The sequence below is a fragment of the Mytilus californianus genome, unplaced genomic scaffold (assembly GCF_021869535.1).
Source record: "Mytilus californianus isolate M0D057914Y unplaced genomic scaffold, xbMytCali1.0.p SCAF_7, whole genome shotgun sequence".
NCBI lineage: Eukaryota > Metazoa > Mollusca > Bivalvia > Mytilida > Mytilidae > Mytilus > Mytilus californianus.
Window position 1 is genome coordinate 106,626,187 of NW_026262723.1, and position 27,874 is coordinate 106,654,060.

The following is a 27,874-nucleotide window of genomic DNA, read 5'->3' on the forward strand; positions in this document are numbered from 1 at the left end:
GACTTTTAATTATCAATATAACAGTGACGTCATGCTGCATATAAGCATTTTTTTTCTCATAAATCTTCGTTAGCCAGTCAGAGAATTGTTCAAAATCCAGTCCAAGTCAATACAAGAACCTATAAGACAATAACTGGAATTGTTTTGCAACGGAGATGAATTTGAAAATGTAGTCACCATTTGGAAAAGCACTGAACCAAGTTACAGACATGAAAAGAACTACAAATGTCACTTGAAAGATTTATAAAGTAGTTGAAACACTGGTTTTTACATTATCAAAATAAAAAAATACCTGATTTCAAGACAGTCACTTAAATTGGAAACTAGTCTTCCACAAGTAATGACTATCTTACAATAGCAAAAACCTAGTTTGACTCCCCTTACTGTTATTCTTATGGTGTGCATTGGCTGATTAAATAGGGTGTGCTTTATTCAACACCAACCTCTTTGAAGGGAAACTTGAACTTATGTTGACTTAAGTGGCAATAGTGTGATAATCTCGTTGTATACTACTAGAAGATAAAAAGCAACGATTAAAGTGTTTGCTTGATTCTTGTTTGATATCAGTCATATCATGATACTTTACATACATACTGCACTAAAGAGAAACACATTGATAGGAACACTTCAGTAAAGAAAAAATGTTTGGAAATGGAATATTCAATTACCTATACACTTGTCGTTTTCTGTTACCAGATGCTGATTAAATGTGCACATATCATGGGGAAATCAATTTCCCATGGCTAAAAATATGGCTTTCCCGTATCCCAATGTATTTCTATCCCTAATTCCCTACCTTTAAACAATGCAATCCCTATTTCCCCTTGTTTCAATTGGCAATCCCGGCGTCCCGAAAATGGTCTTGCCCCCCTCGTCACGTCTGTGAATACCTTTATATAGGAAGAGACCCTCCCTCAGAGTCTATAAGCTGGTAAGAACTATTTAGGGGCAAATTGAGTGTTATGTAGATGTATTTATGCTCTATAATTTACAGGTAGTCAAAATGTGCATGACATTTGCCTAGTTTTGCATTTAACTGTTCAAGGACCTGACAAATCTGCCTTAAAGTAAGATTTATGGCTGATTTTTCTAGTGCCTAGGGTCAGTGGGCTTACAGTTTAACGTGAAAACTTATTGTTTGTACAATAGTCCCAGATACTGTATATAGTGTTTCCTACAGTAGGAAATAGGAGAGCGCAGTGCCTTGCCTCATTTTCATTGAAATTTTTGGCATCCTGGCCTTTTCCTGTCATATTTTATACATGTATCTCCATACTGTACTTAATTATCAGTCCTGAAATTCATCTATTAAGTTAATTTCCCTTTGGACCCAAATTGCAATAGCCACCATTTTTATGAATTTTTACAGTCTAATTCACACACTTTTTTAAGCAACCAAGTACAAGTACTGTTGATTTAAGACCCTGGTTCTAACTACATGAACTAAGAGCAGTCCTGGAGTCCAATGATGCATAAAGATTGTTAAATGTTGTATTTAACTTAGTACATACTGTATATCATTTTACATCAAAAGTTTATAAAAATAAATCTAAACTGGATGTCATTTCCATGCTTTTTTTTGTCATGGAGACTAAAATAATAAATTATATAGCATAAAAAATTTCATCCCACTGTTGGACTACTATGGCCAAAAATGATTGCTCACTTCGTAAGTCGAAAACAAACTGACAAGCCCTAGGCCATGGCATAAAATTAATAAAATGCTCCGCAGGGCGCAGCTTGATACGACCGCAGAGGTCGAACCCTGAACAGTTGGGGCAAGTATGGACACAACATTCAAGCTTGATACAGCTCTGAATTTGGATTGTGATTAAATATTTGACACAGCATAGGTTTCTGACACAGAATGAATGTGGTCAAAGAACTTAAAAATTTTAAATTGGACATTCACCTATTATGGTCCAATATCCAAAATCTAAATACATGGTTAGATTCAGCATATCAAAGAACCCCAAGAATTAAATTTTTGATGAAATCAAACAAAGTTTAATTTTGGACCCTTTTGACCTCAATGTGGACAAAGTTGATAACGGGGCCCAAAAATCAAAAATCTAAATACATGGTTAGATTCAGCATATCAAAGAACCCCATATATTCAATTTTTGTTGAAATCAAACAAAGTTTAATTTTGGACCCCGATTTGGACCAACTTGAAAACTGGGCCCATAATCAAAAATCTAAATACATGTTTAGAATCAGCATATCAAAGAACCCTAAGAATTCAATTTTTGTTAAAATCAAACTTAGTTTAATTTTGGACCCTTTGGACCTTAATGTAGACCAATTTGAAAACGGAACCAAAAACTAAGAATCTAAATACACAGTTAGATTCGGCATATCAAAGAACCCCAATAATTCAATTTTTGATGAAATCAAACAAAGTTTAATTTTGGACCCTTTGGACCTCAATGTGGACCAATTTAAAAACGGGGCCCAAAATCCAAAAACTTAATACACGGTTAGATTCAGCATATTAAAGAACCCCAAGAATTCAAGAATAAAACCCCATTGAAATTGGTCAAGAAATAAGCAATTTATACCAAGTATCTTCTTTTGCACAATACTGTGCAATTGAATATTTCTTGCTATTGCGCAATACTGCACAATTGACAATTTCTTGCTATTGCGCAATATTGTGCTATTGGATATTTCTTGCAATTGCGCAATACTGTGCAATTGAAGATTTCTTGCTATTGCGCAATACTGTGCAATTGAAGATTTCTTGCTATTGTGCAATACTGTGCAATTGAAAATTTCTTCCTATTGCACAATACTAATTATATATAAATTTACACATCCTGTTTGGTGTGTATCTTCTACCATATCATTATTATTTGCTTTTAAATATTAATCAGAAATAACCAACTTAAAATGGAAAATTTTAAAAGAAAAAAAAAAGGAAAAAAAAAAAAAATCCCCCCCCCCCAATTTTTTTTAACCCCCTTATGATTCATCATCCCACTACTCAATCCCAGCCTTCCCTTTGTGGTATGGTACCTTGCAGTACAATTTCAGAGAGATCCATACACTTGAACACAAGTTATTGTCTGGAAACTAGAAAAATGTGTTTTTTGGCCCCTTTTTGGCCCCCAATTCCCAACCGTTTCGGGCAATTACCCCCAAACTCAATTCCAGCTTTCCCTTTGTGATATGGAACCTTGTAGTACAATTTCAGAAATATCCAAACACTTACACACAAGTTATTGTCATGAAACTAGAAAAATGCTTGTTTTTTGCCCCTTTTTTGGCCCCTAATTCCTAAAATTTTCAGGCAATTACCCCCAAAATCAATCCCAGCATTCCCTGTGTGATATGGAACCTTGTGGTACAATTTCAGAGAGATCCATACACTTGAACACAAGTTATTGTCTGGAAACTAGAAAAATGCTTATTTTTGGCCCCTTTTTCCTAAACGTTTCGGGCAATTACCCCCAAACTCAATTCCAGCTTTCCCTTTGTGATATGGAACCTTGTAGTACAATTTCAGAAAGATCCATACACTTTCACACAAGTTATTGTCATGAAACTAGAAAAATGCTTGTTTTTTGCCCTTTTTGGCCCCTAATTCCTAATATTTTGAGGCCATTACCCCCAAAATCAATCCCAGCATTCCCTTTGTGATATGGAACCTTGTGGTACAATGTCAGAGAGATCCATACACTAACACACAAGTTATGTCTGGAAGTTACAAAAATGCTTATTTTTGGCCCCTTTTTGGCCCCTAATTCCTTAACTGTGGGTACCATAACCCCCAAAATCAATCCCAACCTTCCTTTTGTGGTATTGAACCTTATGGTAAAATTTCATAGAGATCCATTAACTTAAACTAAAGTTAGAGTGCGAAAACCAATGTGTCTTCGGACGACGCCGGACGACGCCAGACGACGACGACGACGCCAACATCATACCAATATACGACCGCAAAAATTTTTGCGGTCGTATAAAAACGAACGAAAGGTGAATCAACAGTACACAAAACATTAAACAGAAAACTAAAGACTGAACAACACAAACAATGAGAACTATGAAGACAACAATGCCTTTGTACCTTCACAGATTTTTAAATTTATATGCATTTAAAGGGAAACAGGCAATTGTTCTAGATATGATTCTTTAATTAGCATACAATAAGACCCAAAAGGTTTTGGCACAGATACGAAACCAGAGAAAGAAACACATTTATATTTCAATTTCTCAAACTTTTATTAAAACACACTCATTTTTTAAAATTATATCATTTAATTTCAACACAACAAAACAGAACAGAACAAAAAATAAATAAGGGCCAACAGAATCATGACAAACTGGTATAAAGGCCAAAGTAACCGTGGGCTTATGATCCAGATTTCAAGTTTCACATACATCTATATCCACATCGTTGAAATGCAAAGGGTCTATGACCCATCATCGCAAGTTCTAAGTCAGTCATTCAACATGGTGCTCATTAAAAACATATTCACATGTGCAGATTAAAAAATTCTGTTGTTTCTTTTGTTCGACTACTCTGTTAAACAAAATGTAAGGCTGTTCTTGAATGCCTCAGCGTCAGCTATATCTAACAGTTTTGACAGAAGCTATATTTGTAAGCGTTGGTTGATGTTTAAAGATTTCTGAATTTTCGTTGGTAATATTCCCTTGTTGTCCTATTTTGTTGTTGTACATAATCTTGTATATTTATGACTATTTTATGATGTAGGGCTTTACAAAAATGCAAAGCCTTTTAATTTTTCGTCTGGTCCCTAATAACAGTATTTTTAACACATTTAGTATGTTAGTTACTAATCCAGGTTCTCTAACTTACTTTAACTAAATCTAACATAAACAGCGCAGTAGTTGTCCTTTTCTAGATTTGGACATTTCAATCTCTAAAGGAAAACTCCATACTAAAATTTACAACAAAAGAGACTGACTTTTCATTCCCTATTGTTAATTTTCCTTTTTTAGACTGCAATGTTCCTTTGGCTCCATCATACAGTCTTTATATATCCCAACTTGTTCGTTATGCCCATGTGTGTAGTGATGTCATAGATTTTAACAAACATAATCAATGCATCACTGGTAAATTATTAAGTCAGGGATTTTGTTACCATAAATTACGTAAAACTTTTACTAAATTCTTTCATAGATACAAAGATTTGATTAGTAAATTTGGCTGTACCTATAGAAAAACTGGAAACTAGAAAAACAGATACATTTATTTTTGGCATTGCACAAGTCATGTGTGTCTTCTTTGGCTGTCCATGACGTTTATACTAAATCCCTGGGATGTGTTTTAGTTGATTTTAGTCTTAGATGCATGATTTTTTATTATTTATTGTTTTTGGCTTTTAACTAGTTGTCAGTAACTGCGTCTCAGTACTCTCAAATCGTACTTTCTTGTTTATTTGACCTGTTGATACTAATTGTAATGCTTTTTTGTTATTCAATGTTTACTTATTCAGGGTTATATCTGGTCTATATACCAGCTTTGAAAAGTGTTTGGTATTACTATAAATTTTCACTTCTTCGTACTATGAACATCAAAATTATTTATTTTGTAAAAATATTTCCTTCCTCCATTTAAACTGTACACGTATACCTAACAACAAAATTATTTTCATTTACCTGTGTTTAAAGTAATTGCAAATGGCTGATATTTTTGTTCAAGCATATTGTTTTTCTTAAATTGTTTAACATTTCACAGCGGTATAACATGTTACTTTAATTATTCTTCCCTTAGTTTAATTATTTTGTATTTACATAATGTATCATAGAACAAATTTATTTGTTCACTGGTGTTAATATGTCTTTTGATTGAGTTAAGCCATTTCAATAGATATTTTATAGTGTGTTTTTCTATGTTGTGATGTTACACTATTGTTTCAGATAAGGGTGAAGGTTTGGTACCATTGAACGTTTAAACCGCTGCAATTGTTTGCACCTGTCCTAAGTCAGGAATCTGATGTTCAGAAGTTGTCGTTTGTTGATGTGGTTCATAAGTGTTTCTTGTTTTTATGTAGATTAGACCGTTGGTTTTCCCGTTTGAATGGTTTTACACTAGTAATTTTTGAGGCCCTTTATAGCTTGCTGTTCGGTGTGAGCCAAGGCTCCGTGTTGAAGACATTACTTTGACCTATAATGGTTTACTTTTATAAATTTTGACTTGGATGGAGAGTTGTCTCATTGGCACTCATACCACATCTTCTTATATCTATCTCTAAGTACTGTACAACAGGCTGATCCTCTTTGCACCATTTTTATCTTTTTATGTGGCTTTTTAATATTTAAAGAAAAAGAAATACCTTGTACATTTGTTCCAGTAATTGGGGTGGATTAATTTACTGATAACAATAAATATTCTGAGTTTAAAAAAGGTATCTATATACTGATTTAGTCTTAAGGTTCATGTGGACCCTTCGTCTAAAATGGCTGCATTTTCACCTCAAAATTTACTCTGAGTACAGACAAACCTGTGCATCTGGAAAAGTTTTAAGGCATAGCATGCCCTAGATAAATAAAATTCAAATATATTTTATGTTTTAGAAAATTAAAAACTTAACCGGATTTTGCAGTGCACTTTTTTTCATTCCACCAGAAGGTGCCAAAATAAACAAAGTTGGGAAAGAGGTTTGAGAACTTCCCCACAGGTAATAATTGAAGTGAACTGTTTTGATTGACATGGACAATAGATGGACAATAGATACCTGACAATAATTGGTGATTTAAACTGTGTACCTGAGTGGACCATATCAAGTGAAACTCAACTGTTTGTTAATTTTATCATCTTCTGCAGGGACGAAAAAAAGTGCACTGCTAAATCCAGTTAAGTTTTTAATTTTCTAAAACATACAATGCATTAGAAGTTTATTTATCTAGGGCATGCTATGCCTTAAAACTTTTCCAGATGCGCAGGTTTGTCTGTACTCAAAGTAAATTTTGAGGTGAATATGCAGCCATTTTAGCCAAAGGGTCCACATGAACCTTAAAATAATATACAAACTGGTGTTTTCAATCCCATAATTTATGTCTATATTATGTTTTACAGTATCGTGCTCAACTTACAATTGGCTTATATTTGGAGCTAGCCATTTGTGTTGTGTCTTTCAAAGGAATACTTTCGAAAATGAAAATATTAGTAATATTCTTCAAATAACTATTAGCAGACAGCTGACTTGCAAAAGCTAATTTTTTTCATCAGCGTTTATGGAGCGCTTAATAGCGGAATACTTAAATGAATTAATGTCAAGCACAGTTAAGACCTAGAAGTCATATTTTGTTCGAAACTGTCGCACCTGCAGGAACAAGTTAGTCCGTTTTCGGTATCAAAATATAAAGTTCTTCACACAATTTTATTTTGTCACATACAAGGAAATTTTTACGTATAATATCTTTTTTTCAGACATTTCCATTAAAAACGACTTCCGGAACCATGGAAAATATGTAAACAACATGGCTACTGTAAAGACTATCGATGTCACTTCAGGTATGTATATTTAAACTTATCCTTTGCTTAGGTAAGTTTGAGCAGACTTCAACTGTATGATGTTAAACTTCAGAAAATTTGTGTTTTGTTCTGTGTTTTGCCTAGATATATCAAGCTGACTGTGAATTTTGTGTAAGTGTTTGCTTTTTCATGTACTGTCTTCATATTTTGCCACTTTTATATGTTCCAATACAACATGATCTTCCAACTGGTGCTTTTTCCCGAAAAGTTTGATGTCACAAAGCAAATAACCTCACATCACAATGTCTTAAGACATGTTTTCCCTGCATGACCACCAAAAGACAACTATATGGTAGGATTTCTTCAGTGGCGGATCCAGAACTTTTCATAAGGGGGGCCCGCTGACTGACCTAAGGGGGGGTCTCCAGTCATGCTTCAGTGATTCCCTATATAATCAACCAAATTTTTCCCACAAAAGGGGGGGCCCGGGCCCCCCTGGATCCGCCTATGTTCTTTCTACAACAGGTTGGGCCCAAGTCAGGAAAAGTGGAATACTCCACTTTTCCTGACTTGAGCAAAACCTGTACAATATCAATATGAATAAGAAGATGTGGTGTGAGTGCCAATGAGACAACTATCCATCCAAGTCACAATGTGTAAAAGAAAACAATTATAGGTCAAAGTACGGCCCTCAACATGGAGCCTTGGCTCACACCAAACAGCAAGCTATAAAGGGCCCCAAAATGACTAGTGTAAAACAATTCAAACAGGAAAACCAATGGTCTAATCTATATAAAAAACGAGAAACGAGAAACACTTATGAACCACACCAACAAACGACAACCACTGAACAACAGGTTCCTGACTGTATATTTATGAAACCTACTGTAGAATAAAGGCACATACTGTTGGCAGTGATAAGTAACATTTTCCACATCTAGAGCTCAACATAGTCATCAACAATAGACAGAAGGCATATAAATTCAAGAGCTCAACACATAATCATCAACAATAGACAGAAGACATCTAAGTTCTAGAGCTCAACACATAGTCATCAATACATTGTAATAATAGACAAAAGACATCTAGAGTTCAACATATACATGATATAGTCATTTACAATAGACAAACGATATCTAGAGCTCAACATACACAATATATAATATAGTCATCAACAATAGACAAACGATATCAAGAGCTCAACATACACAATGTATAGTCATCAACAATAGACAAACGATATCTAGAGCTCAACATACACAATGTATAATATAGTCATCAACAATAGACAAACGATATCTAGAGCTCAACATATAGTCATCAAGTCTAAAAAAACAAGTTGTGAATAGATCTTGCATCAAATTTAAAAAAAAGACAGAATCATTTCGTTCAGTTGAAAGCTGCTAAATGACTATCATATACATGATATAAATTAGTTCAACAATATTAATGGATCTTATAAGCAAGCATTTGTTTTCTATTCTTCCAATTTGTTTGTGGATGCTTTTCTTGTTTCAGATACAATGTATAAACATGTACCTACTTATAATTCTTATAATTTAATCGCCTGATATTCTGTATTTTTCTTCAATATTTTTTATACCTTCTCACATAAATTTTCATTCCAAGGAATAATACAAGAACAAGAACATATTTTATTACCAATTAAGGTAATTAATACATGTACAGCCAAATAGAATAAAACTGCTTGTACTTGTGTATACATTATACATGTTGTCCAGTCAACATATTTTATTTTTTCCTGTTTTGGCATGAAACAAGAATATAATACTTCTATATGTTTGGTATAAGATATGATGAGAGCTGTTTGAAGTAAAATGTACGTATAAAACTACATGTAATAGAATAATGAAGAAACCTGTTTACTTTGTCTTTGAATTACAGTGACTGGGTTGCCTCCAAAACCAAATCATATGATACCAAAGTTCCATAACAGAAGTAACCTTTTCCCATCAACATTTACAAATAAGTTGTATGAAGAAAAGCAAATCAACTCAAGTCAAAGACAAGCATGGTCAGCTGATCTTCGAAAAAGATCTCAAGTAGAAAATATTTGTGTAGACACTAAATATAATTTGGATGCAAGTAAAACTACGGTAAAGCAAGTGAAAAGTGTCCCACGTAGAAGACCTTTCAGTGCAAAAGCCAGATTAGAGAGTTTATCATCAAAGCCACCAAGAACAAAGCTTGCACATGACAATGTATCAGTGGAGTCAGTTCATGGTTCATCAAAAAACACATGCATGGAACTAGTACCAGTTGGTGGTAAAGAGGTACCAGTAGTTGACATTGGAGACAATGCACCATTTCCTACTTATCATTACTTATTGAATTCTAAAGAAAAATATGTGTCAGATGATACAAAACCTTTCCTCCCTGGTTTGGCTGACAATAGAGTTCCTCCACTGGCCCTTAACCAGGCCTCAGAGGCTCCGGTCTCAATCACAGCTGGTCCATCAATAAAACCAATGGTACATGGTCTAAATTCTCATCAGGTTATTTTTGGGACAGACAATGATGGACAACCACAAGATATAAAATATGACCTTAGGAAACCAAAAGTTTTTATAAAACAAGAAAGGTTTGTATGAATTTGTTAAAATTATCAGATAATAGCTGTTCAGCTCAAAATTGTACTGCAGTACTAGTGATCTCTTAAATAACAGATGAACAGACTGAATGTTAAAGAATTCATTGTTAAAGATAGAAATCAACATAATGTCACAAACCCTTGTAAGGTATCAGCTATTTTCATTGTGTGATTGTCATCAAGTTTTACTGTCATACATATTGGTCTGTATTAAATAATACATATTTGGTACTTGAAGTTTCTTTAGATAGGTAACATTTGAAAAAAAACTGTGCCTTGGTAAAATAAAAGTAAAAATAATAAACTTAAAATAGCAAATTTTATTTTAGTAATTCATTTTTGTCGAGCCTGTCGCAAAGGCAAGACATAGCGATCCTACATTCCCTTGTCGTCGTCGGCGTCCTCAAATATTCACTCTGTGGATAAAGTTTTTGAAATTTTTATAACTTTCTTAAACTATCCTGGATTTCTACCAAACTTGGACAGAAGCTTGTTTGTGATCAAAAGATTGTATCCAGAAGTAAATTTTGTAAAATAAAAATCCTGTTTATCAACTTTATCTGTATTTTACTCATAAATCGACTTAGTTTTTCTGCCAGTTAACATTACATTCACTCTGTGGTTAAAGTTTTCAAAATTTTAATAACTTTCTTAAACTATCCTGGATTTGTTCCAACCTTGGACAGAAGCTTGTTATTGATCATAAGATTATAGTATCCAGAAGTAAATTTTGTAAAAAAAAAATCCTGTTTATCCGTATTTTACTCATAAATGGACTTATCTTTTCTGCCAGTTAACATAACATTCACTCTGTGGTTAAAGTTTTTCAAATTTTAATCACTTTCTTAAACTATCCTGGATTTGTACCATACTTGGACAGAAGCTTGTTTCTGATCATAAGATAGTATTCGAAAGTAAATTATGTTAAAAAAAAAATCCTGTTTATCCGTATTTTACTCATAAATGGACTTAGTTTTTCTGCCAGTTAACATTACATTCACTCTGTGGTTAAAGTTTTCAAAATTTTAATAACTTTCTTAACTATCCTGGATTTGTACCAAACTTGGACAGAAGCTTGTTTATGATCAAAAGCTAGTATCTAGAAGGAAATTTTGTTAAAAAAAGTAAAAAAAAATTTCCTGTTTTTCTGTATATTACTTATAAATGGACTTAGTTTTTCTTCCAGTTAACATTACATACAGTCTGCAGTTAAGTTTTTAAAACATTTATTAGATTCATAAACCATCCTTGATTCTTACCAAACTTGAACAGAAGCTTCTTACAATCAAAAGATAGTATCTAGAGGAAAATATTTAATAATTATTTCCCCATTTTTGTTGAGCCTGCGACTAACAGCAAAAGTAGGCGAGACACTAGGTTCCGCGGAACCCTTACGAATTTTGAAAGTCATATATGCTAATAGTATGGCCGAGTGGTCTAAGTAGTTACTACTGTAATCACTAGCCAGTCAACACTGAGTTTGTGAGTTCGAACCCTGCTCGTGTGGATGCACTCGACTCCATTCTTAATTGACTAGGATTGTCAGTTTTCCTATCGAAGGTCGTGGTTTTCTCTGGGCACTCCGGCTTCCTTCACCAATAAAAACTGGCCGCCACGAAATAGCCCAAAAGTGCTTAAAAGTGGTGTTAAAACACAAAAAATCAAATCAAATCATCAAAAACTGCCTTGACCAAAAATTTTAACCTCAAGCAGGACAGACAGACGGACGAACGGACGGACAGACCTAAAAACATAATGCCCCTCTACTATCGTAGGTGGGGCATAATAAATTGGCATGAGAAACATTGAAATATGAATGGATTAAATAAAGTTTAAACAGAAGAAAAAATTGAAAATATATATATGGTTAAAATAAAGTTGTTTTTTGCTGTCAGGAATAAATTGTTGTTACTATCAATCAATTATGAATGATAAATTTTGCCAGGATTATTTGTTTGCAGTCATTGAATTACATATATATGATATATGAATATTTCTGATTTTCATCTATATAGAGAACTTGCAGTCAATGTACAGGTCATTCTGTGTTATAACATCTCGATTGGCTTCATTGCTTTACTAAACTGTTCCGGTAACTGAATAAAATGACTGATTTTCAGCTAATCTGGGAATACAATTGTTTACACTTCACGTATCATTTGATGAAAATATCTTTTGGAGAACAAATTATATGAAAGTACATTTAATACTGTTACATGGTTGCCAATTGTTTTAGTTATATTAAATTGAGAGATGGATCAACAATTTTGATTTAAATGGAAATACATGTATCTGACTCTAGACAAAGATATCAGAACGTTCAATACTCAAGTGAGTCATAAACAGCAAAATTTACTCTCATTATCAAACACACACTCATATCGATAAAATGATCATGTCAGTTAACAAAACAAACAATTATCAATGGTATGCAGCTTATATGAAAATGTATTTCTAGCAACAGAGGGTGAAAATCAGTTATTCTATTTACAGAAATATGCCTAATTGTGTTTTAACTATTAAAAATTTTGATGCCAGTAGCATAAATATAGAAAATGTAAATATAATACAAGTGTAAGGAGATCATATTGACTTGGCTTTATGAAAGTAATAATATATATGTGTACGTGTTGGTCAGGTTAGGTTGTTAGTGTTTGTATAAAATACTTATCAGTAACAGTGAAATTATGTGACAGCTTTTGCAGATTTTATTGGAAATGGTGAGAAATATCTATTTAAAATAAAAATATTTAGTTGAAGATAACCACAAGTATATATTATCCCTTGCTAAGTTTGTATTCAGTGTTCTTGAAAAAATAGTATACAGGTAGTGCTGAAAGGAGAAATTTATAAAAGGGAAAATGAAAATGTGTAATACTCATAGCTAAATTATGTTTAATTTTAAGATAATTTTTCAAATAACTATTCAATATTCATTATTAAACATTCACATAGAAATCTCACATGATTTCATAATTGAAATGCTTATTGGATTTGCATTATGCACTGCTACTTCATGAAGATTAAATTCATTACAATAGTTCATTCATTTATACTGCACATGTAGAATTTTAAAATTATTTATTCTGACTTTGTGTTTTTGCTAGGTCGGCTAAACATTTGTACTAGAATTTGTTTAATACTGCAACAATATGATTGACTTTTAGACCTTTGCCATCAACATTAGAACCATTAAGACCTTGGTTAACAGAGGATAAGAGTATACCAGGCATCAATGACTGTATAATATTTCTACCATCCATGGACAATTATAAAGACTTGCCAGAGGTACCTCCACCACATAGTGTTCAAGATGATCTACCATATACAACAAAACTACCAGGTCCACAGCAAATAGTAAGTCTTTCTATCACTTTTTTTGTTTCAACTGTAGAGAATTAGAGTGTGTCTACCCTCAGCTATATAAACAAAGGAAGACAATTTATAATCTCAAACAAAAAAACGTAGGGAGTTATTTGATAGATATTTGTTTCACAAGCGAACTAGCACTTCTCTTTCAAATCTCACCACTTCTCCCTACCAGATTCAAAAAGAGAAGTCACTTCTCCCTATGATTTTGAAGTAGTGTGAGCCCTGCTACATGTATGGTGGTTCTCTCCAGGCACTCCGGCTTCCTCCACTAATTAAAACTGACAGCCACGAAATAACACAATAGTGCTGAAAGTGGCGTTAAACACCAATCAATCAATACATGTAATTCTCAACCAAATTTAACCTAAGGGAGATTATTGATACTTACCTGGTAATATTTCAGCAGCTCTGTAATTCTTGTATCACGTCTATGACCTTTTTAAAGAGCAAAACTTATCTCACATTAGAGAACTTATAAGCAATGTCACAATGAGAAAGGCTTACCCTGTCAACCCAACAGGTCATGAAGTTCCTACTGTAACTACTGTTGCATCTAATTTACTTCTGGTAAGACAACCAAGCATAAAAAATGTCAAAGGGAAGCACAAACGAAATGACCAATTCTACATATAGATATAAGTCACTCAATACTATGTAAAGCTCATTCTGACCATTCAGTTGTCAAATAGGGTTACAATCTGACTCACAGCTGATATTTATCAATATTTAGAAAAACAGAACACAGATAATCAGTAAATCGCCTTTTGCTGAACTCTGAGCCAAATAATCTTAGGTAGATATTTGATAATACAATGTATCCCTTTTGCCTGGCTTTTGACCTCTTTATATACATTTACGGTTTTGGGTAGATTTTAAAAAGCGGCAATCTACTGTGATTGCAGTTAAATATGTGTGTATTCCCTGTTTGTAAAACTAATTTAACATATATTAAAATACTACATGTATCTTAAATCTCATTTATGGAATTCTTGTGAACGAAGCATCCGCAGATATTTGAACTAATAAACATATCACAAAAGACACAGAGTCAAGTTAACAAAACTGAATAATGCAATATGAAAGAATGCTTGCATCTTTAATCCAGTATATAGATAAAGGCAACAGTAGTATACCGGTGTTCAAAAGTCATAAATCAATTTAGAGAAAACAAATTGGGTTACAAACCAAAATCGAGGGAAACACATCAACTATAAGAGAAAAACAAAGGAACAACAGGAACTCTGAAGTGCAACAAAAACGAATGCCAACACACATAGAAATGAACTATTTGATAACAACTGCCATATTCCTGACTTGGTACAGGACATTGTAAGAAAAAATGGTGGGTTGAACCTGGTTTCATGGCATGCCAAACCTCCCACTTTATGACAATGTTAAAAAATATCGCTAAAACACTACGTGACAGAAATACAGCACAAACACACGCAACAACATTCATAACAGAGAAACGCATAAACAAATAATATAATAGTCAACACAACATATACAAACCACAGAACAACAACAAAATTATTCTTAAAGCCTACTTTGTAGTTTTCTTTGTGAATTTTCAAACTTATACTAGTAGTTAAAGGCTTGTGTAAAATGTCTTAAACATATCAACATACTTTCAGGCAACAAAGAAATATCATCATCCAGCTTTTGTAAGTATTGTCATACTCAATTAAAATGAATTGTGTTTATTAAGGTTATGATTTGTGACAAACAGGAAAATTTTGGTAAGAGTAAAACACAAAATATTGAATAAATGAAATATTGAATACAAAGTTTTAATTGTTCACATTGTGTAAATGAAAATAATACATTATAAATTTGATGCATCCGAAGTGCTTTTCTAAATTTACCTTCATCAGGAAAGCTCAAACCCAAAAAATTGAAAGCCAAGGATGTTTTAGTGCATGAAAATCTAAAAAGAAAAGCCATATTCGTCTATATCCCAACTTACCTCAGGGTGTTGAAACCTATGTTTCTTAATAATTTCCAAATTTATCATTTATGCACATTTCTATAAGTATATATATTATGATTTATTCAAAATTTTCAATACAGGATAAGAAGCATGTTGAAGATTGGGTGTGTAATCACAGTCGACCAGGGTCATCTCAAAGAACTGATCATCAGTAAGTCTATATTTATATATTGTTTTCTATGCAACAAAGGTAGAAACAGGCATATATTACGAAACATATATGTAAGAATGAAAAAAGAAAGAAAAATTGAAGTTGTGTCTTAAGCTTCTTTTTGTTTTTTTAAGAAAAAAGGAAAGATAAAACAGCTTCCAATATATTCCCTGTTGTTCTAAAGTTCAAATAAATTTATCAGTTGCTTAGAATTAAATTTATTAATTTTTTTAAAAGTATGACTTTATGTATGCACAAATGTAATTCCTTAATATGCAAAAGCAAATATGCACAAATATACATCAAGTTAACATGTCATCTTATCTGATTTTCGCACTGAGTGTCAAACCTCTAAATGACATTCCTTGTTCTACCAATAATATTATATATATCTAGTTTATGTATAATTTTCATTTCTGTACATACAATAAATACACTTTTTGTAATGTCACTATTTATATATATTTTATGAATTCATCATTTATTCTAATATCAAAAGAAGAAACAAAAAGAAGTGAGTAGTGTTTATAAGTTATCTGGTCAGAAAGCAGTGTGGCAGTAATGCATTTTATTTGCCACTGGAAGTTAAACAGCCACCATTCCATCCATCAGTGTGGCAGTATAAAATGTTTTATTATTGCTAGAAAGACATTGTGAACTTTCTTAAATTGAAGAATAATACACTTTTGTCTTTCTCTGGCTTCTTTTTGCAACAAGTATTCATAAATTCCACAAACAGACAGAGGCAGAGGTTGCACAATTGCTTAGGCCACTTTGTATTTTGTTTTTAAATCAAGACTTAATGTCAACATAGATATGAAATTAAAATTGTACTATGTTATATGTGATTTACGAAATTTGATTTTGCCAGAGTGACACAGATAACTTTTATGATTTTGTAACAAGCTAGAGAACTAGAAATATTTCCATTACAATAAACAGTTTGTGTTTGAAAATAAGAAACTATCATGAAAAGTAAATCCATGGTAAAACCATTCCAGGTTATGAAACAATGAGAATAATCAAAATTTCTGTTAAACTGATTTATTTTCAGTTATAAATATTTATTAATTCTAATTAAAAAATGATAACAACTATTTTAGAAATGTTGTACAAATTAACAGAACAGTTCTTTCATTGGTGATATGTGTTAAAGGCATCCATTTCAGACAGACTTGTTCTAATAGTGTTGTTGGTGGTGGGTGTTAAAGGCATCCATTTCAGACAGACTTGTTCTAATAGTGTTGTTGGTGATGTGTGTTAAAGGCATCCATTTCAGACAGACTTGTTCTAATAGTGTTGTTGGTGATGGGTGTTTAAGGCATCCATTTCAGACAGACTTGTTCTAATAGTGTTGTTGGTGATGTGTGTTAAAGGCATCCATTTCAGACAGACTTGTTCTAATAGTGTTGTTGGTGATGTGTGTTAAAGGCATCCATTTCAGACAGACTTGTTCTAATATTGTTGTTGGTGATGTGTGTTAAAGGCATCCATTTCAGACAGACTTGTTCTAATAGTGTTGTTGGTGATGTGTGTTAAAGGCATCCATTTCAGACAGATTTGTTCTAATAGTGTTGTTGGTGATGTGTGTTAAAGGCCACCATTTCAGACAGACTTGTTCTAATAGTGTTCTTGGTGATGGGTGTTAAAGGCATCCATTTCAGACAGACTTGTTCTAAAAGTGTTGTTGGTGATGTGTGTTAAAGGCATCCATTTCAGATAGACTCTGTTCTAATAGTGTTGTTGGTGATGTGTGTTAAAGGCATCCATTTCAGACAGACTTGTTCTAATAGTGTTGTTGGTGATGTGTGTTAAAGGCATCCATTTCAGATAGACTCTGTTCTAATAGTGTTGTTGGTGATGTGTGTTAAAGGCATCCATTTCAGACAGACTTGTTCTAATAGTGTTGTTGGTGATGGATGTTAAAGGCATCCATTTCAGACAGATTTGTTCTAATAGTGTTGTTGGTGATGTGTGTTAAAGGCATCCAAATCAGACAGACTTGTTCTAATAGTGTTGTTGGTGATGTGTGTTAAAGGCATCCATTTCAGACAGACTTGTTCTAATAGTGTTGTTGGTGATATGTGTTAAAGGCAACCATTTCAGACAGACTTGTTATAATAGTGTTGTTGGTGATATGTGTTAAAGGCCACCATTTCAGACAGACTTGTTCTAATAGTGTTGTTGGTGATGTGTGTTAAAGGCATCCATTTCAGACAGACTTGTTCTAATAGTGTTGTTGGTGATAGGTGTTAAAGGCATCCATTTCAGACAGACTTGTTCTAATAGTGTTGTTGGTGATATGTGTTAAAGGCATCCATTTCAGACAGACTTGTTCTAATAGTGTTGTTGGTGATGGGTGTTAAAGGCATCCATTTCAGACAGACTTGTTCTAATAGTGTTGTTGGTGATGTGTGTTAAAGGCATCCATTTCAGACATACTTGTTCTAATAGTGTTGTTGGTGATGTGTGTTAAAGGCATCCATTTCAGACAGACTTGTTCTAATAGTGTTGTTGGTGATATTCGTTAAAGGCATCCATTTCAGACAGACTTGTTCTAATAGTGTTGTTGGTGATGGGTTTTAAAGGCATCCATTTCAGACAGACTTGTTCTAATAGTGTTGTTGGTGATGGGTGTTAAAGGCATCCATTTCAGACAGACTTGTTCTAATAGTGTTGTTGGTGATGGGTGTTAAAGGCATCCATTTCATACAGACTTGTTCTAATATTGTTGCTAGTTCAGTTATGTTATGGTTATACAACTTATAAAACTCTTTGTGTCTTTATTATTTCTGATAACCAATCATGTTTATATTATTTTGATAAATATATTATGTGATTGATATCCAAATTTCTTTTTTCTCAAATCAACTTTAGAATTTTTTTTTATTAACTGTGATTGATGAAATATGTGTGGTATTATTTCATTTGAATTGAAAAGATAATTTTCCTATTTTGAGTCAATTGATGCCTATAGGGGTAAATTCAGTAAAAAATCTCCCATTGACTTTAATGCTAATCTACGTCTTGAATTAAATTTATACCTGATTTACCTTTAGAAATTGGAAGCTTTCATATATCATTCATGAAAGTACAAATGTAGCCCTATCTTTTTTCAACAATAAAAACATAGGGTCATGCGGCATTTTTGGGCATTCACATGGCCTTGTTTACAAACACTGTAGATTCGCACTTAATTCCTTTACTGACCCCCATTACTTTTCAATCCTGTAGTAAAAAAATTTAGTACATTCAGCATTCATTTTTTAATTTTTTTTAACTCTAGTTTTGATCCATCTATCAAAAAATATTTATTACAAACATTATCTACCAATCAGAAGAGCACAGGACTTCAGTTTTGTACAGAAAGCTCTCCCCCAAATGGGCGGTCCCTGATGACGTATATTTATTTACTGAATTTACCCCTATAGGCAAATATTGCTGTTGTTTAGAAAGTTCAGTTCTATGCAATATAACCAGTGACTTTATATATAAATAAAGAAATTGTTAGTGTCTGTAGCAATATATGTTTAATTTTTATTACAGAAACTATCATACAAGATACAGAAATGTTGGTGACATTAGAGAAGAAATCATAGAATTAGAAAATTTAATGCAAGGTTAGCATGTACAGTTTGCAGGTGTATTTTGCAGAGTTCATTTGAAATCCTTGAAATTTGAAAGAGCTTAAACATAAATTTTAGTACAAAATTCACAACTTTAAAGTACTGGTACTTGAATTTTCCAAAAAATGATCTGGAAAAATTTGAAAATTGAGAAGGCACAATGTTAGTTCAATGAAGACAAGCTTCTTTTCGAATTTGTCGATTTTAGAAAAATTGTTCCAGACAATTAGTTAGTCAAAGTTTGAAAAGTATATCAAGCTTTTTTATTGGATCGTTACAAAATTTTTGCTCTATGGTTGGTTCAATGAATTCAAGGTCCTTTATGAGTTTAAAAAATTTACATGTAATTTCAAGTGTATACAATCTTTTTACAAGTTTATAAGTTGAACTGTTCTACATGTACATGCACATTTTAGAATTAGTTTCTAATTGTGAAATAGTGAAATTTGAGCAAACGACATTCTGTACCAGCATTTTAATCAGCCTGATCATTCCATCGTTTCTATGACAGTTCGTATAATCGAAAAAATATACCACAAGACTAACAATCCTCAATTTGCAACGCCTCTCCGTAGACAAAAAGAGGACTACTGGATTCGACAATTGGGAACTGCGACACCATATATGGTTGCAATGACAAAATTGATGGTATAAGTATTCTATCTAGTCCTTCCTGTAGCTCGGTGAATGAGATGAATATTTTCAACTCTACTCCTCGACGTAGATGCAGTCATGGTCATCGTCATTATACATCACCTACTTTGCATGATGTCTCTATTAATGACTTGCTGCCATTTATACAAAAGCCGTTAGGTATTCATCACATTCGCACGAAACTGTATTCATTACCCCTTTCAAAACTTCATTCTCTGTTCAATTTATGTTTGGAAACCACTGTTACAAACCCTAATTCAAACCAATACAAACTTACAGCTATCATTTCGGATATTGCAAGTCACAGACTTTTCAAACCAGTTCGCATTGGAAAAGATGAAAACGAGAAAAGATCTTTTCTTAAACTTTCCTTTGCCAACAAAGGTCTCGATGGCGTCAACTTAGGCAATATCCTTCATCATAAATTAGTTCAGTTGAAAATACCTCCTTATTTTAAAGATCAGTCTGTACCAATAATTTCTTATACCTATACCAAACCAATTGCAACTAAAATTTTCAATTACAAACATATTTTGCAGGATCTCAACATTGACGACCAAGTCTAAACCTCCTGATTGCACCTGTGCTAGTTCCCAATTCACATATAATCCGGCTGGCCATGTTATTACCGGAGACCTCAACATTGTCAATAACACTTCCCTGCGAAATTTGTGAGCCTAAATCCATCAATTGGAAATACAACTTCAAAATACTGATGGATTCAGTCGAGGATTATGCCAGGCAATGGGCTAAACAAGAGAAAGAAGATGTAGATACCCTTTCGGAATGGATTAAGGCTGTGAGGTCGTTGATACAAATCCGAAATTAAGAAACTAAATGGGCATATCAATACCCACGCTACATCAATTTTTAAAGACCCAAATGTTGCAAAACACTTGTCCTACCTCCATGACAAATATGTTGTTGTCCCCGCAGATAAAGCCCTAAACAATATCGTTTTTGTGTGTAAATATCATTACATAAACTGCTTGATAAATGAATTAGGCATTGACAATTCACTTGGAAACTCAACATATACCCTCATGACACTTACCAAAGAGGAAATCCTGGATAATCATAGGTCTGTTCTATGTTCCTTTGGAATTTCAACCAAAGATAAAGAACTGGATCTTCCATCACTGTATTGGATACCTAAACTACATAAGTGTCCTTACAAACAACGGTATATTGCTGGGTCTTCCAAGTGCTCCACGAAACCTCTTTCTAAATTATTAACATCTATTTTATCAGCAATCAAAGCCGGGCTCCAAAGTTATTGTGAAAATGCCTATTCTAGAGGTGGCGTGAATCAGATGTGGATACTGAAAAATTCCAAAGATCTTTTAGAGTACATACAATATAAGACTCTCTCATCTTGCAATAGTATTAAAACATTTGACTTTTCTACACTTTACACAAGTATTCCCCATTCCAAACTAAAAGACAAATTGAAAGAGTTGGTATTACTTTGTTTCATTAAAAAGAATGGCGAACGTAGATACAAGTATCTTGTCTTGGGAGGGATAAATCCTACTTTGTAAAGAATCACTCTGATTCAAACAAAAAATTCTCTGAAACTGACATTATCAAGATGCTTGATTTCTTGATTGACAACATATTTGTTATGCTTGGAGGATGTGTTTTTCAACAGACTGTCAGAATTCCAATGGGAACCAATTGTGCCCCTCTTCTTGCCGACTTGTTTCTTTATTATTATGAGGCTGACTTCATACAGGAACTTCTTAGGAACTTCTTAGGAAGAAAGATAAGAAGTTAGCAATATCCTACGTTCCGCTATATAGATGATGTTCTCTCACTAAATAATACAAAATTTGGTGACTATGTTGAACAAATCTATCCCATCGAACTAGAGATAAAGGATACTACAGATACAGTTAAGTCTGCCTCATATCTTGACTTACATCTAGAAATTGACAATGAGGGTCGGTTGAAAACAAAACTTTACGACAAAAGAGATGATTTCAGCTTCCCAATTGTGAACTTTCCATTTCTATGTAGCAACATTCCAGCAGCGCCTGCATACGGAGTATATATCTCCTAATTGATACGATATTCCCGGGCTTGTGTTTCCTATCATGATTTCCTTGATAGAGGATTGCTGCTCACAAGGAAGCTATTAAGCCAAGAGTTCCAAATGGTGAAGTTGAAATCATCCCTTCGTAAATTTTACGGACGCCATCACGAGTTGGTTGACCGTTATGGAATAAACGTTTCACAGATGATATTGGATATGTTCCTTATGTCGTAACTATAATACCCTGCCCTTTTCACGAATGAGACTTACCGAATTAGACTATTTACCGGATTTGTAATAACATAAGCAACACGACGGTGCCACATGTGGAGCAGGATCTGCTTACCCTTCTGGAGCACCTGAGATCACCCCCAGTTTTTGGTGGGGTTCGTGTTGCTTAGTCTTTAGTTTTCTATGTTGTGTCATTTGTACTATTATTTGTCTGTTTGTCTTTTTATTTTTGGCCATGGCGTTGTCAGTTTGTTTTCGATCTATGAGTTTGACTGTCCCTCTGGTATCTTTCGTCCCTCTTTTGAGGTTTATGTTTTTTTTCTGTTAAAAACAAGTTTATGATATCATTTCAGGGTTAGGAAATTTAGATTCAGATTGTGGAATGGTGAAATTCCAGGGGGAGATAGACAGATTCAGACAAATGTACAAGGACACAATGAAAATGGTCCCAGAGAGGTGAGTACAGTATCATGTTATTGAATTATTCATTAATTATAATCTACATGTCACTACTGCTCTTCATTGAAGAGAAACAGAGGGTACATGATTTTTGTCTCGCCTGCGACAAAAGTTGCAGTATGAGAGACATATTTAGGTATTACTATCCGGCAGTTGTGGCGGCATAAACTATTTGTATAAAGCTTTAAAATTTCAGAAGGTAGTTGACCTGCATGCTTCATACTTTGTATGCAGATATCTTATGTAACAAAGTTTCCGTCTGTCATATGCCCATTGTCCTTGACCTCATTTTCATGGTTCAGTGACTGCTTGAAAAAAAATTAGTTTTTTTGTCATGTGATTTTCTCACTTATTATGAGTAATAGGATAACTATATTTGGTATATGGGTTCCTTGCATCGTCTTCATGTCCGTCATATAGGGTTAACCTGACCTTGACCTCAATTCATGGATCAGTGATCAAGGTTAAATTTACGTGATTAGGTCTGTTTCTCAGATACTACAAGCTGCAGGTCAACTATATGTGTTGTATGGAATGATTGTAAGGGGTACATGTCAGACTGGCAGGTTTCATCTGACCTTGACCTCATTTTCATGGTTCATTGGTCATTGTTAATTTTGTGTGTTTTGGTTGTTTTTCAAGTACTATAAGCAATAGATCAACTATATTTGGTTTATAGAATGATTGTTAGGTGTACATGTCTGTCTAGCCGATGTCATCTGACCTTGACCTCATTTTCATGGTTAATTGGTCATTGTTAATTTTTTGTGTTTTGGTCTGTTTTTCAAGTACTGTAAGCAATAGGTGAACTATATTTGGTGTATGGAATGATTGTAAGGTGTACATTTCTGTCTAGCTGGTGTCATCTGACCTTGACCTCATTTTCATGGTTCATTGGTCAATGTTAATTTTTGTGTTTTGGTCTGTTTTTCAAGTACTATAAGCAATAGATCAACTATATTTGGTTTATGGAATGATTGTTAGGTGTACATGTCTGTCTAGCCGATGTCATCTGACCTTGACCTCATTTTCATGGTTTATTGGTCATTGTTAATTTTTTGTGTTTTGGTCCGTTTTTCAAGTACTGTAAGCAATAGGTCAACTATAATTGGTGTATGGAATGATTGTAAGGTGTACATGTCTGTCTAGCCAGTATCATCTGACCTTGACCTCATTTCTGTGGTTCATTGGTTAACATTAAGTTTTTTGTGTTTTGGTCTGTTTTTCGATTACAATAAGCAATTGGTCAGCTATGTTTGGTGTATGGAATAATTGTAAGGTGTACATGTCTGTGTAACAGTTTTTATCTGACCTCATTGTCATGGATCTTTAAGAATGTTAAATTTATGTGATACTTGTAGTAAAACCTTTATCTTTAAGACTTTCAACATAAAATCAATGGTCAGTAAAACAGGTGAGACATTTCAGCGTGTACACTCTTGTTCCAACTGACTTCTACTGATTTTATGTGAGAACTTTTAAGTATAAATGGAAGTGTGTCATTATTTACCATTTCTCAATTAAATATTTCTCTTCACTTCATATTTATAAATGTTATGATTAAGGACATAGGCAATTCTGGATGCATATGATTAGCTAATTTCAATAAGAAGTGAAGAGTTGACGACAGTGATCATTCTAATTCTACTATGTTGCAGGTAACTAAAGCAAGTTTGTTTACAGAAATGATGGGTATCCTTTTAAATCTGTAGTTATAACCTAGAACATTTGACTTGTTTCTAAATTCATATATTATATTATTCATATATTATTTACATTTCAGATTACTTCACTCGCCTAAAGATCCTGACACAGTGAGTTCATTTTATATATTAGAACAAACAGTTTTAGTCCAATGTGTAATATTAATATTGTGAAGTTTGTTGCATTTATATCCAGTTTTAATCAAAATTATATTTAAATATCAAACAATCAGAAAATATATTTCTAAAAATTTAGAATTTATTGTTTTGAATTTTTAAAAACAAGTTATAATATCATCAGAAATGTTAATGTAGTTCCTGTACATAGTTAAGCAATATTACCAGCAAAACTGAACAGTTTTTGTTATTGTAACTTCACCCTATCCCTGTTTTTACTTTAAATTTTGACTTGACAGCAGACTGCACTTAGTCTAAAGTTGTATTATATTTCTATACATCTATCATTGTCTATGGAGCCTCAAGTATGCATGATCATAATACACATAAATGAAAAAGTTGTACATATAGTAGAAATACTATATTAGGATATTTTAACAGAAATTGTAAGTTGAAAGTGGACTAAAATTATTATTCAGTTTGAATAATTTAATATGAATAAAAACACATATTTTCTGATAGCATGTTTTTCCTTTTTGAAAAGTTAAATATAAATTGTTCAATGTTCTACTTACTGTAAATTCAAAAATTATTGCGAGGTTTATATTAATGCGAATAATGCTACTGGTAGAGTATTGCAATAATAAGAACTCGTATTCTGATATCCGATTCATATATCTGTATGAAGATTATCCTGAAATTGCAATAATTAATCGCACGTTTTTGTCCATTCTTAAAAAAATTGGAATGATAAATACACACAATAATTTCTGAATTAACAGTATTTAACCCACTTTTTTATGCCCCCTCTGTAGCGGAGGAGGCATTAAGTTTTTACCCTTGTCCATCTGTACGTACGAACGTACATCCCAAAATTGATTTCCGTTCTCTAACTTGAGTTTGCCTCAACCAAATGTTATGAAACTTATACACAATGCTTATTACCACAAAACACAGATCAAGTTTGAATTTTGGTGGCATCACTTTAACCGTTCTAGAGGTATGCCCCTTTATAAATGGAAAAATTGCAAAATGTTTAGTTTCCGTTTTCTAACTTACGTTTGCCTCAACCAAATGTTATTAAACTTATACACAATGCTTATTACCACAAAACACAGATCAAGTTTGAAGTTTGGTGGTGTCACTCTAACCGTTCTAGAGTTATGCCCCTTTTTAAATGGAAAAATAGCAAAATGTTTAGTTTCCGTTCTCTAACTTAAGTTTGTCTCAACCAAATGATATGAAACTTATACACAATGCTTATTACCACAAAACACAGATCAAGTTTGAATTTCATGTAATTCTTAAAATTGGAGTTATCTTCCTTTGTTCATGATTATAGTTGAATCAACTACAATTAATGCTTTAAACAATGCAATGTTTAATTTTGACTTCCACTGATAAAACACAGATCAAGTTGAATTTGGGTAGTGTCACTTTAACCATGATTGAGTTATGCCCCTTTATAAATCGGAAGATTGCAAAATTTTTAGTTTCCATTCTGTAACTTAACTTTGCCCAAACCAAACATTACGAAACCTATTCACAATATTCATTACCACAAAACTAAGATCAAGTAAAAATTTTTTGTTTCCATTTTCTAACTTTAGTTTGCCTCAACCAAATGTTATGAAACTTATACACAATGCTTATTACTACTTTATACAGATTAAGTACGAAATTTGGTGGCGACACTTTTACCATTCTTGAGTTATGTCCCTTTATAAACATAAAAATTGCTGAATTTTCGTTTCTGTTCTCTAACATTAGTTTGTTTCAACCAAATGTTATAAAACTTATACACAACCGTTCTAGAGTTATGCGTGTTTACAAATAGAAAAATTGCTGAATTTTTAGTTTCTGTTCTCTACTTAAGTTAGCCTCAACCAAATGTTATGAGACTTACACACAATGCTTATTAACACAAAACTCCGATCAATTTCAAATTTGGGTAGCGTCACTTTTACCGCTCTTCAGTTATGTCCCTTTATAACTATATGATATGCAAGCGGGGGCATCATCTGTGTCCACTTGTTCTGTCTGAAATAAGTTTTTATAAGTACTTCAACGTAGGATTAATTCTACAAAATGTTATATTGCACTTATACATCCTTGGCTTTCAAATATTCAGCTTTAAGGGTAACTGATGAAGGTAAATCTATTAAGTGTTGTTTTCATTATGTTGCAACACTACAAATTATCTCAAACTTTTCTCCTGATACATTTTATGTAAATTACAGTTTGGTGTCAAGGAGTTTTTGAAACAACATGTAGATATAATGAATGAAATACATAGGAAACACACACTTTGTCTGGAAGAACTGAGGATCATAGAGGCTGAAGCAGGAATAGATAGTAGTCGCAAATATTTCAAACATCGTACAGTACCTCCTGACACATGAGTCACATGACTGATTGTGTGAATTGTTAGTGCTAGAGTGTTGTCCCAGTAAAATGATAAGATGTTTTGTGTGGTGAATAAATTAGTGTTTGTAACAAGAAGTGACGAAACACTGAAGTAAATGAGGTATTCTGGAAGATATATGGAAAGGGGACATATCTTTATGTTCAACACAGTTATGTAGAAAGTTAACGTAGAAAAAGATTAAAAGGTAGAGACCAGACATTAAATAAGAAAAAGCAATTATGAAAGATTATTCAGATGAAGAAGCTGTAGAACACTTGTTAGTTTACCACCTGTTCAATAAGACATACTTCAAGGACAACACGAATAAGGTTACTTGTACAATAGCAAATACAAGTACCTTCCACAAGAAACTAAAGAGGGTGAAAAGTTAAGGAATATATGTCAAAAAGACAAAAAAAGTTGAATATTATATGAAGATGAATATCGCTTTAGAATGCAAAGAAAACATAACACGTAGTAGAAGAGATAGTCTAGTTTACACAAACAAAATTTAGCATTGCAGTGAAATGTTGTTAAATTTATAATCATCAAATACAATCATTGTTTATGTGTTTCAACATAAAATCTAATGCACTGATGATCACAAAAGTCAAATCAAGTTAAATTTCTTCATATCTTATTTGGAGAAGATGTTATAATGTTATTAGTAAGCAGCAGATCATTTAAAAGATGTTACAAGCTTCCAACAGTGTAGGAGAATTTTGTATTACAGTGAACTGCCATATCATTTAATAGTTATCACAAGCTTCCCTCAGTTAAGGAGAATTTTGTATTGCAGTGAACTGCCATATCATTTAATAATTATCACTAGCTTCCCTCAGTTAAGGAGAATTTTGTATTGCAATGAATTGCTGTTTGATAGAAAATCATCAAATACAATCATTGTTTATGTGTTTAAACAGAAAATCTAATGCATTGATGATCACAAAAGTCAAACATTTTAAATGTTTTTCATGTCACATTTATAGAAGATGTTATATTGCTTTCAGTAAACAGCAGAGTATTTGAAGTCTATTATTACTACTGATTTGAAAGAGAACAACATTATTTAGC

General features: G+C 33.0%; 2 protein-coding genes across 2 annotated transcripts in view; one reads left to right on the plus strand and one right to left on the minus strand.

Moving 5' to 3' along the window:
• LOC127709376 (nuclear protein localization protein 4 homolog) overlaps nt 1-7,206 on the minus strand; it is a 33,006-nt gene extending 25,800 nt beyond the window's left edge. Inside the window, exon 1 of the mRNA XM_052214876.1 lies at nt 7,063-7,206. Within this exon, the coding sequence (XP_052070836.1) occupies nt 7,063-7,089 (27 nt within the window). The 5' untranslated portion in view covers nt 7,090-7,206. The remainder of the gene's footprint in view (nt 1-7,062) is intronic.
• A 61-nt stretch (nt 7,207-7,267) lies between these two features.
• Nucleotides 7,268-27,830, plus strand: LOC127709381 (uncharacterized). Its single transcript, XM_052214887.1, has 10 exons — nt 7,268-7,304; nt 7,400-7,483; nt 9,350-10,046; nt 13,223-13,412; nt 15,062-15,091; nt 15,498-15,568; nt 19,115-19,188; nt 22,468-22,570; nt 24,357-24,387; nt 26,634-27,830. The coding sequence occupies exons 2-10, from the start codon at nt 7,450-7,452 to the stop codon at nt 26,793-26,795; spliced, it is 1,392 nt and encodes a 463-aa protein (XP_052070847.1). The 5' UTR covers nt 7,268-7,304; nt 7,400-7,449; the 3' UTR covers nt 26,796-27,830.
• Nucleotides 27,831-27,874: the final 44 nt, after the last annotated feature.

Coding starts and splice junctions, on each gene's coding strand:
- LOC127709381 (XM_052214887.1), top strand. CDS start 7,450: ATGGCTACTGTAAAGACTATCGATGTCACTTCAG. Junction 19,189..22,467: donor ATTAGAAAATTTAATGCAAG/GTTAGCATGTAC, acceptor ATATCATTTCAG/GGTTAGGAAATTTAGATTCA. Junction 24,388..26,633: donor CGCCTAAAGATCCTGACACA/GTGAGTTCATTT, acceptor TGTAAATTACAG/TTTGGTGTCAAGGAGTTTTT.